Genomic DNA, 13,593 nt, shown 5'->3' on the forward strand with positions numbered 1-13,593 from the left:
TATGAACCCATGTTGCGTCTGCCCAATGGGACAATTTCCATCCAGATGCCTCGCTATTTCTACCTTGATGATAGATTCCAGCATCTTCCCTACTACCGAAGTTAAGCTTACTGGCCTATAATTCCCCGCTTTCTGCCTACTTCCTTTTTTAAACAGTGGTGTCACGTTTGCTCATTTCCAATCTGCCGGGACCACCCCAGAGTTTAGTGAATTTTTGTAAATTATCACTACTGCATTTGCAATTTCCCTAGCCATCTCTTTTAGCACTCTGGGATGCATTCCATCAGGGCTAAGAGCCTGGTCTACCTTTAGCCCCATTAGCTTGCCCATCACTACCTCCTTAGTGATAACAATCATCTCAAGGTCCTCACCTGTCATAGTCTCATTTCCATCAGTCACTGGCATGTTATTTGTGTCTTCCACTGTGAAGACTGACCCAAAAAACCTGTTCAGTTCCTCAGCCATTTCCTCATCTCCCATTATTAAATCTCCCTTCTCATCCTCTAAAGGACCAATATTTACCTTAGCCACTCTTTTTTGTTTTATATATTTGTAGAAACTTTTACTATCTGTTTTTATATTCTGAGCAAGTTTACTCTCATACTCTTCTTTATAGCTTTTTTTAGTAGCTTTCTGTTGCCCCCTAAAGATTTCCCAGTCCTCTAGTCTCCCACTGATCTTTGCTACTTTGTATGCTTAAGCCAGGTCACAGATCAAGGTCAACAAGGTCACAGAACACAGCAATACGAGGAAAGCTTTTTCCTGCAGCGAGTGGTTAAGGCCTGGAATGCACGGCCTGAGAGTGTGGTGGAGGCAGAAGCATTCAAAAGAAAATGAAACTGTAATCTGAAAAGGGAGAATGTGCAGTGATGTGGGCAGAAGGCAGGAAAATGGCACTAAACTCATTCTCAGAGGTAATGCAGACACAATGGGTGAATGGCCTCAATCTGCACTGTGACAATTCTGTGAATATAAAAGAATGTAGGGGAAAGGTAGGAAAGTGGGATTGGATGAGAAAGCTCCTGTTGAGGAGTCACAATGGTGTATCTATAAATGAGTCGAATGGCCTCTTTCAGCACTGATTTATTTGCTTCTATTTTGAGGCTGCAGACTGAATATTATGAACAGTTTGATCAAACAAACAAATCACAAGTCTCAGCTAGAATAAGCTGATTTTAGGATAACAAACTTAAAAAAACGTACAGCATTGGGAACTAAATGAACATGAGCTAATGGGCGGGGTTTTCTATGCCCTTGGTGCCGGATATGCGGTGCCGGAGGCAGCCCATCATTGGCTGGCCGCAGGATTGGATTTCCCATTCTATGCAGCCACCACAGTCGAGAAATCTGATTGGAAGATCCCGCTGGTGAGAACAGCCGGAAACGTCCGGTCAGAATGTTACATTTCCAACAGCTGAATTGGAACGTTTTTAAAAAAAAAAATTGCATTCAATACTTTACAACTGTTGACAGTAACTTCCAACTGATGATCTGCATGGAGAACTTTCCACCACCCCATAAAACTAAATAAAAGATAAGAACTTTATTGTTACTGTGAACTGATATTTGAATCATTAGACAGCATTGCTATTCCTTCAGTTGTGTATCAAATACAATGAAACTTTCAAAAAACAGGTATGCACCTTTCAAAATGGGGTCTGAAAATTGTTGCATTGAGCTCAATTCAGTGGCCTCGTTGCGTTTGAGCAAGAGGAGGCTGGGAATAGCTGGAGGCCAAAAACGAGAATCGCACGGGGCACAAAACCATTTGGACAGTCTGAGTCATGTTGACATCGGAGGGGGTATTCGGTCTTTTAAAAGATATTAACATAGATAAGTCTCCTGGGCTGGATGGGATTTACCCCAGAATACTGAGAGAAGCAAGGAAGGAAACTGTTGCAGCCTTAACTGACATCTTTGTCTCCTTATTGGTTACAGGTGAGATCCCAGAGGACTGGAGAATAGCTAATGTGGTACTGCTGTTTAAGAAAGGTAGCAGGGATAATCCTGGAAACCAAAGGCCGGTGAACCTCACGTCAGCAGTAGGTAAAATATTGAAGAAAATTCTCAGCGACCCACACTACCAGCAGGATGTGGAGGCTTTGGAGAGGTGCAGAGGAGGTTTACCAGGATGTTGCCTGGTCTGGAGGGTGTTAGCTATGCGGACTCGGACTGTTATCAATAGAAAGACGAAGGTTGAGGGGTGGCCTGATAGAGGTCTACAAGATTATGAGTGGCATGGGTAGAATGAATGGTCAGGCACTTTTTCCCAGCGTGGAGTGGTTGGTCACCAGGGGACAGAAGTTTAGATTCCGTGGGACAAAGTTTAGAGGAGATGTGCGAGGCAGGTGTTGGGGAGGTTGTGGAAGCAGATACATTAACGCCGTTCAAAATCATCTCAACAAATACATGGATAGGATGGGTATATATGGATAGGGCACAAGGAAGTGCTGAGGGTTTTGGCCAAGGGTGGTATTGGACAGGCTTGGAGGGCCGAAGGGCCTGTTCCTGTGTTGTATTGTTCTTTGTTCCCACAGGCGAAATCGGAAACCCGCCATAGCATGGCGCAAAACCAATAATCACAACTTAAGCCCGATTTCCAAGCCTTGCGTACAATTAATGGAAACCACCTCATATCCAGTGATCTTCTGTGATCCAGCAGCCTCCACAGCAAGTGGTCATGCTGGCGGTGACTAGTACTCCTTTTGAAAAACGTGAACCTGGTGGAAGGGCTGCTGCGGGAACCCTAGGAGGCGAGTAGCCATCTTTAGTCACAGGCAATGCGCCTGGGGGCACTGAGCTTGCTTCCCTTGTGCTTAGAGGGGGGTGGAGGTCAACCGAGAGAGCGGGTGCAGCCCTGGTTGTGGTGGTGCACCATGTGGGGGTTAGCTGTACTGGGGCTTGGGTGAGGGTGGGGGGGTATCAGAGCTCGGGAAGGGGGGCTCTGCTGGGGGACGACCATGCGTGGGTCCTCCATGCCAATCCCTGGATCATGAATACCCGTTCCAGGGGCAATCCTCGTCCCTGCCTGTCTGCCCAACCGACCACCCATAACTTCCACTAATCATGGAGGCTTCTGACTGTACGGCTGAAGGCTGTTGCTAATAGGGATTTGGCAAGCGTAGTTACGTGAGTACTTCACCAAGTGGATCGCCAAGGGTTCGCATGCCATGTAGCATGTGGGACTTACTATCTAGAATACCAATCAGACCGTGATGCCTGGACACTGTACCTGAAAACTGCGGGAGGCAACACCACAGGCACAGCAGCCAATCTCCAACCACCCAGGGTATGGGATCGAACCCCGGGCAGATGACCATGGCTGGGGTGACATTTTGTTCGGGTGTCTGGGGTGTAGGGTGTGCGGGCGGTGACCAGGGGCCCTGCTGCTGCAGTTGGGTGTGTATGGGCTGGCCGTGTTGGGTGGGGGTCACGGGTGGGTGGTCCTGGACTCCATGTCTTGTGATTGTGGTCGGCCCGCATTGCGGAACAAAGAGCCAGAGGCATCATACTGTTTGTGGTGAGGATATTTTAATTTGTCTCCGATAAGTGTACACACTGTCCCACTTTCTCGATGGTGCCACTCCAATCTCCTCACCCTCCCTTCCCCTACCCCCATCCCTCCCAGCAACGCACCCTCCCCTCTTTACCACCTCCCCGGGTGCTTTTCCAGTGATTGCCAACGTGCTTACCTTGCTCTAACGCTGCATCCAGGTGTATCCCCAGGATGCACAGCAGAGGTGGAAGCAGCCAGCTGCTTACCACGTACTGTCACCTTCAATGCCCCTGGCGGGCATTCTCTGGGGCCGGAGGACCCGTCGCATCACCTGCCGGCGGGAAACGCACACCCTGTTCCGGTTGCTGACTGCGAGACCCGATGTCGTTAGAGGGGCAAACTCTGGACAGCTGGTGGCCACTGTCGGCAGTGCAAAGGATGGGTCCGGTTGGCCCCTAGTGTCCCCTCTCCCTGGTCAGTGCCCATATGGCCCTGGGGTTCACCTCGGAACAGAGGGGCAGCTGGATTGAGCCCCGGCTGCTCCTGCATCATTTGGCCCTGCCTGCCCTGGTGGTTCCCCAAATGTCTGCACCATGGTTCTGACGCTCTCGGCGATGCTCCTCAGTAACTGAAACATACTCTGCAGCGCCTCGCCTATTCCCATCTGAGTCCGAGACATGCCCCGCAGCACCTCATGAAGGTCCGCCTGGTGGTGGGTCACATCACCCAGCGAGTCGGAAACTCTACCGAGACCCTCAGCCATGACCGTCACCGATGGCCTTGGACACCTCCTCTCATGCTGCTGACCTCATGGACCACTGCAGTCGCCACCCTAGCAGTATTTGTCTCGATGCCACGCATTGCCAGTGCCATCTCCTGCACTCGTAGCCTCTGGGACTCCTCCAATTGGCTATGGACCTGCTGAAGTGTCGCTGACATCCCTCTCTGAACATTACAGTCGCAACCTAATGTCTGCATCAGCTCCTGATGGGATGCCGTCGACGGCTGGAGGTCCTGTGAGAGAATGAACACATGGTCAGTGGGAGAAATGGGTTATTCTGTATGGCAACAACAACTCACATGTGATAGGTCATCCACGTGGAGTCTGATGCATCCTCACCTCTGCGGCGTGCGCCGACCTCCGCATTGGTGACTGCTCCTACCTCGCCACTCCCGTAACCTCCTGGATCCGTTCCTTGAATGTGGTGAGGATTCTGATTTCCGGCACGCTGCCGCTGGTCTGGGACCTCTCGCAACGGCTGTGGGACAACTTCTCCTGCGGGGACACAGAGGTGGGCATTGTTAGCCGCATGCATAGTTCACCGGGAGAGGAGGGTGAAGAAGGGTTGGAGAAGGGATGGTGGTTCGTGCGGGGATGGGAATGTTTCGGGGGGGGGGGGGGGGGCGGCGATGCCAATTCACATATGCGACCCGCTGTCGGTCGCTGACCTTCTTTCGGCACTGGAGGCCTGTCCTCCTAGTAATGCTGCCTGAGCTGACGGCTGCGGTCAGGCGGCACTGGCTGCCCTGTGGCTCACCCTCTCGGAAACAGGACATCCCTCCTGGCCTCGACCGCCTCCAAGAGCCTCCCTAAGTCTGTGTCCCAAAATCTTGGGGCCAGTCATCTTGATGCCATGGCTGAGAGCTGACTGGGGTTGCCTCCACATCCTTCTGGTAGTGTGACGACCAGAATTGAACACTTTATTCCAAGTGTGGCCTAACTAAGGTTCTATACAGCTGCAACATGACTTGCCAATGTTTATACTCAATGCCCCGGCCAATGAAGGAAAGCATGCCGTCTGCCTTCTTGACTACCTTCTCCACCTGTGTTGCCCCTTTCAGTGACCTGTGGACCCGTACACCTAGATCTCTCTGACTGTCAATACTCTTGAGGGTTCTCCCATTCACTGTATATTCCCTATCTGTATTAGACCTTCCAAAATGCATTACCTCACATTTGTTCGGATTGAACGCCATCTGCCATCTCTCCGCCCGTCTCGAAATGATCTGAATCCTGCTGTATCCTCTGCAATTCCACCAACCTTTGTGTCATCTGCAAACTTACTAATCAGACCAGTTACATTTTCCTCCAAATCATTTATATATACTACGAACAGCAAAGGTCCCAGCACTGATCCCTGCAGAACACCACTCGTCACAGTGCTCCAATCAGATAAGCACTGCTACTCTCTGCCTTCTATGACCTCGCCAGCTCTGTATCCATCTTGCCAGCTCAGCCCTGATCCCGTGTGACTTCACCTTTTGTACCAGTCTGCCATGAGGGACCTTGTCAAAGGCCTTACTGAAGTCCATATAGACATCCACTGCCCTACCTGCATCAATCATCTTTGTGACCTCCTCGAAAAACTCTATCAAGTTAGTGAGACACGACCTCCCCTTCACAAAACAGTGCTGCTTCTCGCTAATACGTCCATTTGCTTCCAAATGGGAGTAGATCCTGTCTCGAAGAATTCTCTCCAGTAATTTCCCTACCACTGACGCAAGGCTCACCGGCCTGTAGTTCTCTGGATTATCCTTGATACCCTTCTTAAACAAAGGAACAACATTGGCTATTCTCTAGTCCTCCGGGACATCACCTGAAGACAGTGAGGATCCAAAGATCCTCATGCCCATGCCTGCCGCATTGTCAAATGATGGCAGATTTCACCAATGAAAAACCTCCCCAGCACAGGATCTGACATGTCTCATGTGCACACTGCTGGCACTTTAAACTTTAATTGGAATTGCAATGGAAGTAGCAAAAAGCAAGAAAGCAAAATTGGTGCCCACTTCCTGTTCCACTATGTGGCTATCTCACATTTAAATTGCACCCCAAGTCCTACTTGTTTGTATCTGAATTTTACCCTGGAACCTGATGTACAATAAAAAAACCTTATGCCTCTTTCAGGCAAGTAGGTCCTTATGAATCAACAGCTAAATGTACATAAAGTGTCAAAGGGGAGGTACTTTCTCCCAATTTTCAGCTTCTCCCTGTTTTTTTTAGGCCCCAAACAGAACAGTCCCTGTGTTGATGACACTTTTAAGGGTAATTCTGACTTTGGATAAAACAAGCCCGGAATTTCCTCACATCAGCTCTTAATTTGACATGACAAAGTTTAAACTGGTGTAGACATCTAGGGCAGCACGGTGGCGCAGTGGTAGCACTGCAGTATCACGGCGCCGAGGTCCCAGGTTCAATCCCGGCTCTGGGTCACTGTCCGTGTGGAGTTTGCATATTCTCCCCATGTTTGCGTGGGTTTCGCCCCCACAACCCAAAGATGTGCAAGGTAGGTGGATTGAATACACTAAATTGCCCCTTAATTGGAAAAAATGAATTGGGTACTCTAAATTTATAACTTTTAAAAAAAATGTTGCAGAATCTATTTGAACAACATTTCCACAACATCTCTGTAGCTCTTGTTACCTCAGTTCCTAATGCCTTCAGTCTCTCAACAGAACTTAGTTCTCCGACGCCAAATGTGTCATCACTCAGACTTGGCAAGAGAATAGCAATTTTAGCTTAAAACTATGATTTAAAGCATATTTACAGGCTGCACATACACCAAAAAAGTTTATTTATGCAACAGAAATTGCACAAGTGTTTGAAGACCCGGGTTCGACCCCGGCCCTGGGTCACTGTCTGTGTGGAGACTGCACATTCTCCTTCTCCCAGTGTTTGGTTGGGTCTCATCCCCACCACCCAAAGATGTGCAGGGTAGCTAGGAAGGACCTAAAGAGAGAGCTAAGAAGAGTCAGGAGGGGACATGAGAAGTCTTTGGCAGGTAGGATCAAGGATAACCCTAAAGCTTTCTATAGATATGTCAGGAATAAAAGAATGACTAGGGTAAGAGTAGGGCCAGTCAAGGACAGTAGTGGGAAGTTGTGCTTGGAGTCAGAGGAGATAGGCGAGGTGCTGAATGAATATTTTTTGTCAGTATTCACACAGGAAAAAGACAATGTTGCCGAGGAGAATACTGAGATTCAGGCTACTAGACCAGAAGGGCTCGAGGTTCATGAGGAGGTGGTGTTAGCAATTCTGCAAAGTGTGAAAATAGATATGTCACCTGGGCCGGATGGGATTTATCCTAGGATTCTCTGGGAAGCTAGGGAGGAGATTGCTGAGCCTTTGGCCTTGATCTTTAAGTCATCTTTGTCTACAGGAATAGTGCCAGAAGACTGGAGGATAGCAAATGTTGTCCCCTTGTTCAAGAAGGGGAGTAGAGATAACCCCGGTAACTATAGACCAGTGAGCCTTACTTCTGTTGTGGGAAAAATCTTGGAAAGGTTTATAAGAGATATGATGTATAATCATCTGGAAAGGAATAATTTGATTAGAGATAGTCAACACGGTTTTGTGAAGGGTAGGTCGTGCCTCACAAACCTTATTGAGTTCTTTGAGAAGGTGACCAAACAGGTGGATGAGGGTAAAGCAGTTGATGTGGTGTATATGGATTTCAGTAAAGCGTTTGATAAGGTTCCCTATGGTAGGCTACTGCAGAAAATACGGAGGCATGGGATTCAGGGTGATTTAGCGGTTTGGATCAGAAATTGACGGTGATGGTTGATGGGAAATGTTCAGACTGGAGTCCAGTTACTAGTGGTGTACCTCAAGGATCTGTTTTGGGGCCGCTGCTGTTTGTCATTTTTATAAATGACCTGGAGGAGGGCGAAGAAGGATGGGTGAGTAAATTTGCAGATGACACTAAAGTCTGTGCAGTTGTGGACAGTGCGGAAGGATGTTACAAGTTACAGAGGGACACAGATAAGCTGCAGCGTTGGGATGAGAGGTGGCAAATGGAGTTTAATGCAGAAAAGTGTGAGGTGATTCATTTTGGAAGGAATAACAGGAAGACTGAGTACTGGGCTAATGGTAAGATTCTTGGCAGTGTGGATGAGCAGAGAGATCTCGGTGTCCATGTACATAGATCCCTTAAAGTTGCCACCCAGGTTGAGAGGGTGTTAAGAAGGCGTACGGTGTGTTAGCTTTTATTGGTAGAGGGATTGAGTTTAGGAGCCATGAGGTCATGTTGCAGCTATACAACACTCTGGTGCGGCCGCATTTGGAGTATTGCGTGCAATTCTGGTCGCCGCATTATAGGAAGGATGTGGAAGCATTGGAAAGGGTGCAGAGGAGATTTACCAGAATGTTGCCTGGTATGGAGGGAAGATCTTATGAGGAAAGGCTGAGGAACTTGAGGCTGTTTTCGTTAGAGAGTAGAAGGTTAAGAGGTGACATAATTGAGGCATACAAGATGATCAGAGGATTGGATACGATGGACAGTGAGAGCCTTTTTCCTCGGATGGTGATGTCTAGCACGAGGGGACATAGCTTTAAATTGAGGGGAGATAGATATAGGACAGGTGTCAGAAGTAGGTTCTTTACTCAGAGAGTAGTAAGGGTGTGGAATGCCCTGCCTGCAACAGTAGTGGACTCGCCAACACGGAGGACATTCAAATGGTCATTGGATAGACATATGGACAATAAGGGAATAGTGTAGATGGGCTTTAGAGTGGTTTCACAGGTTGGCGCAACATCGAGGGCTGAAGGGCCTGTACGCGCTGTAATGTTCTATAAGTGGATTAGCCCCACTAAATTGCCCCTTAATTGGAAAAAAAAATTGGGTACTCTAAATTGTTTTTAAAAATTCAGTGTTTGAGAGACTACCCAGTTCACCTAACTCACTGTTTTCACAATATAAACCTTTATATCCAAGTTGCATTTATCATTGGCTCCCAGCAGTTACCAAACTCGATATCAAACTATTAGTTACCAAACTAGCTTTACAACAATCCCATTAAAGAAAAAAAATATTTTATAGAAATATAGTACGTCATTTTACAATAAAAACTGATTTGATATGATGAATTTAATATAGAAGTCTTGACATAGTCTTGCGATGGGATATTGCAACTTAAAATTAGAATAAAGACACAAAATCATAACATTAAACAACATATCTCACATTCAGATCATTCCCCATTAAATCAGGTAATTGATTTAAAAAAATCTTATCTATTGTCATTTACTGAGAGTTCTATCTTGAAGGGCATCACTGGATGTTACCTTGGCCTAACCACAGCTGTTGGAGATGAGAATTGATGCTACGTTGGCCAGCTACAGTAGACACAGGTCAAAGGCACCAAGATGGTTTGCTTATTTAAGCAGAAATTAATACATTATTCTTTTCATGTATTAACATTAATGGTAACTCTTAAAACTTCATCTACCATCAGCCCAATGTAGCTGTTACTGAATAACATATTTTAATTTTGGCACAGTTTGAAAAAATCTGCTTAGAATGGACTCTAGATTACCTGCAATTTTGCCATGTTCAAGTACAAATCCTGATGGAATATAGATGCAATATTTTAAGAACAATCTCCCTTAAATGTAAAAACTAGAAATAATATTTGACAAAAATTAATTATTTTTACAATTTAAAGAAACATTTAAAATTTATTTTTTGGAACACTATTGCAATAATTTTATCTCCTTAAGCAATCTTTTCAAAAACTTTATTTCTAATCTTCCTTTACTATAATCATGGATTTGCTTTTTTTAAATGAATCTGGTGTATAAGTTAACGTGGAACATGGAACAGTTCAGCACAAGACAGGCTCTTCGGCCCACGATGTTGTGCCGACCATTTATTCTAATCTAAGATCAACCTAACCTACACCCCTTCAATTTACTGCTGTCCATGTGCCTGTCCAAGAGTCGCTTAAATGTCCCTAATGACTTTGACTCCACCACCTCTGCTGGCAGTGCATTCCACGCACCTACCATTCTCTGTGTAAAAAAACCTACCTCTGACATCTCCCCATAACCTACCTCTGACATCTCCACTCACCTTAAAACTATGTCCCTTCGTGAAAACCATTTCCGCCCTGGGGAAAAGTCTCTGGCTATCCACTCTATCCATGCCTCTCATCACCTTGTACACCTCTATCAAGTCACCTCTCTTTCTTCTTCGCTCCAGTGAGAAAAGCCCTAGCTCCCTCAACCTTTCTTCATAAGACATGCCCTCCAGTCCGGGCAGCATCCTGGTCAATCTCCTCTCCTCTCCAAAGCATCCAAATCCTTCCTATAATGAGGCGACCAGAACTGGGCACAATATTCCAAGTGTGGTCTAATCAGGGTTTTATAAAGCTGCAGCAAAACTTTGCGGCTCTTAAACTCAATCTCTCTGTTAATGAAAGCCAACACACCATAACAACCCTATCAACTTGGGTGGCAACTCTGAGGGATCTATGTACGTGGACCCCAATTCACCTAGCAAATTCTGTATCCAGACAGCCAAATTTCCCTGTATCCCATGCACTCTGACTTTCTGAACGGGCCTACCATGGGGAACCTTATCAAATGCCTTACTGAAACCCATATACACAGCATCCACTGCCCGACCTTCATCAATGTGTCTCGTCACGTCCTCAAAGAATTCAATGAGGCTTATGAGGCATGACCTGCCCCTCACAAAACCATGCTGACGTTGTGCAACTTCTTTGCAAAGCTATTAATAACTGCCAATGTCACATTGGGTGATGTGCCGGAAATCTCTTGCCGTTAATGGACTCAGCTGCCAAGTATCGTGTAGGCCTTCAAGTTTGCCATTTCTGATCAGATATTGCACAGTTAGTGGAAAGATGTGCAAGTCATAGAGTCACTGTGGCACACAAGAGGCCATTAAATCTATCGAGTCCATGTTATCTCTCCATAGAGCAATTCAATCAGTCCTGTTTTCCTTGTAGTCCTGAAAGTTTGTTTCCTTAAGTGCCCATTCAATGTGATTTCAAAATCATTCACTGTCCTTGTTTCCAACACCCTGATAGGCAGTGAGTTTGAGGTCAACTGTATAAAACAGATTCCCCACATCTCTTGCCCCAAATTTCATATCTTGTCCATTGGTCATTAGCAAATGGAGAACTGATGTTCTCTATCTTAGCTGTACCTGTCATATTCTTACATACCCTGATCACATTTCCTCTGTTCCATCACAAGCAACCAATAATAAATAGAAAGAAATCTAATTAGTACAAAAGACAAGGGCACTAGATTGGAATAGGGCAGATTTTAGAAAAAGGAGTGACCTGGCTGAGAAATAGAAGGAGAAATTGATACACAGAACTGTACTTCAACAATTGCATGCTTTTTAGAAGTAAATTACTATTAAAAAAGAAATTCTTTGAGTCTCAGAACATTACAGATATGAAAATAAGGGAAGATTAAGAAAGGGATAAGAAAATAACGACAGAATACAAAGAGACAATTTAAAAAGAACAATAAAGTATTTTCCAAACATACTAGTAAAAGGAGAATTGATAAATGTGAAGTGGGATCTAAGAGGAGACGTTGGTGATTTAATAAACAATGAATGGATATTAGCAGCAACATTTTGTTACTTTATTTCATGTTTACAATCAGAAGGAGGTTGGGGATGAGATAAATCCATAACTGTCTAAAAGTTATGCGAGATCCTACAATAAATCAAAAGTAATCGGTTAGCAAAGTTAATTAAGTTGAAGTAAGACAATGTGTTGGGCTGAGAGGTGTACATAAAATCACAGAATCTTACTGTACAGGAGACCATTCAGCCTATCCTGCCTGTGCTGACTCTGCTTTCCCCGATAACTTTCCAATTTTTTCCTTCAAATATTTATTCTACTCGCTTTTGTAAGTTACTCGTGAACTTGTCTCTCCTTCAGGTAGTATAATTCCAGAGTTACTCTGCATAAAAAAAATCTCCTTAACTTTTAATCTTTTATTAATTACTGTAAATTTGTGTTCCCTGGTTACCGACCCTTCAGCCAGTGCCAATAGCTTTCCTTTCTGTATTTATCAAAATCCTTCCTGATTCTGAACACCTCTATTGACGTTAAAGTTCTTTGCTCTAAAGTCAACCATCTCAGCTTCTCTAACATTTCCACATAACGGAAGTCCCTCATCCTTGGTACCATTCTAGTAAAGCTAGGTCATATACTTTCTATATCTTGATACCCAAAGTCTGTGGATGCTGAGAAATGGAGGTTGGGGAGTGGGGAGGTGGCGGGTGGGAAATAGCACAGACCACAGAAAGATGATATTTCAAGGTTCTATAGAGAGTGTACAGGGAAACTTAAAAGGAGTTAATGTGATACCTGTTTTCAAAAAAAGGGACACAGAGTGAACCCAGGTAATTACAGGCTCATTTGTTTAACATCTAGGGTCAGGAAAAAAATTGGTATCTTTATTAATAAATAAGTTCCTGAACATCTGGATGAACATAAAACATAGAAAAATACAGCACAGAACAGGCCCTTCGGCCCACGATGTTGTGCCGAACCTTTGTCCTAGATTAATCATAGATTATCATTGAATTTACAGTGCAGGAGGCCATTCGGCCCATTGAGTCTGCACCGGCTCTTGGAAAGAGCACCCTACCCAAAGTCAACACCTCCGCCCAACACTAAGGGCAATTTTGGACACGAAGGGCAATTTATCATGGCCAATCCACCTAACCTGCACATCCCTGGACTGTGGGAGGAAACCGGAGCACCCGGAGGAAACCCACGCAGATACGGGGAGGACGTGCAGACTCTGCACCGACAGCGAACAAAGCCGGAATCGAACCCGGGACCCTGGAGCTGTGAAGCAATTGTGCTATCCACAATGCTACCGTGCTGCCCTCAAGAACAAATAAATCTACACTATATCATTTTACCGTAATCCATGTACCTATCCAATAGCTGCTTGAAGGTCCCTAATGTTTCCGACTCAACTACTTCCACAGGCAGTGCATTCCATGCCCCCACTACTCTCTGGGTAAAGAACCTACCTCTGACATCCTCCCTATATCTTCCACCATTCATCTTAAATTTATGTCCCCTTGTAATGGTTTGTTCCACCCGGGGAAAAAGTCTCTGACTGTCTACTCTATCTATTCCCCTGATCATCTTATAAACCTCTATCAAGTCGCCCCTCATCCTTCTCCGTTCTAATGAGAAAAGGCCTAGCACCCTCAACCTTTCCTCGTAAGACCTACTCTCCATTCCAGGCAACATCCTGGTAAATCTCCTTTGCACCTTTTCCAAAGCTTCCACATCTTTCCTAAAATGATGCG

At 45.5% G+C, this 13,593-nt stretch overlaps 1 protein-coding gene across 4 annotated transcripts in view; it reads right to left on the minus strand.

The window, feature by feature from the left end:
* ift70 (intraflagellar transport 70) overlaps positions 1–13,593 on the minus strand; it is a 354,021-nt gene that overhangs the window by 60,212 nt on the left and 280,216 nt on the right. For 3 of the 4 annotated variants that reach the window (XM_072480753.1, XM_072480750.1, XM_072480752.1), the window contains one exon: positions 9,812–9,841. The exons of the other annotated variant lie outside the window; for it this stretch is intronic. In XM_072480753.1, the coding sequence (XP_072336854.1) occupies positions 9,812–9,841 (30 nt within the window). The remainder of the gene's footprint in view (positions 1–9,811; positions 9,842–13,593) is intronic. 4 annotated transcript variants of the gene reach the window in all.

The sequence above is a fragment of the Scyliorhinus torazame genome, chromosome 17 (assembly GCF_047496885.1).
Source record: "Scyliorhinus torazame isolate Kashiwa2021f chromosome 17, sScyTor2.1, whole genome shotgun sequence".
Lineage (NCBI taxonomy): Eukaryota > Metazoa > Chordata > Chondrichthyes > Carcharhiniformes > Scyliorhinidae > Scyliorhinus > Scyliorhinus torazame.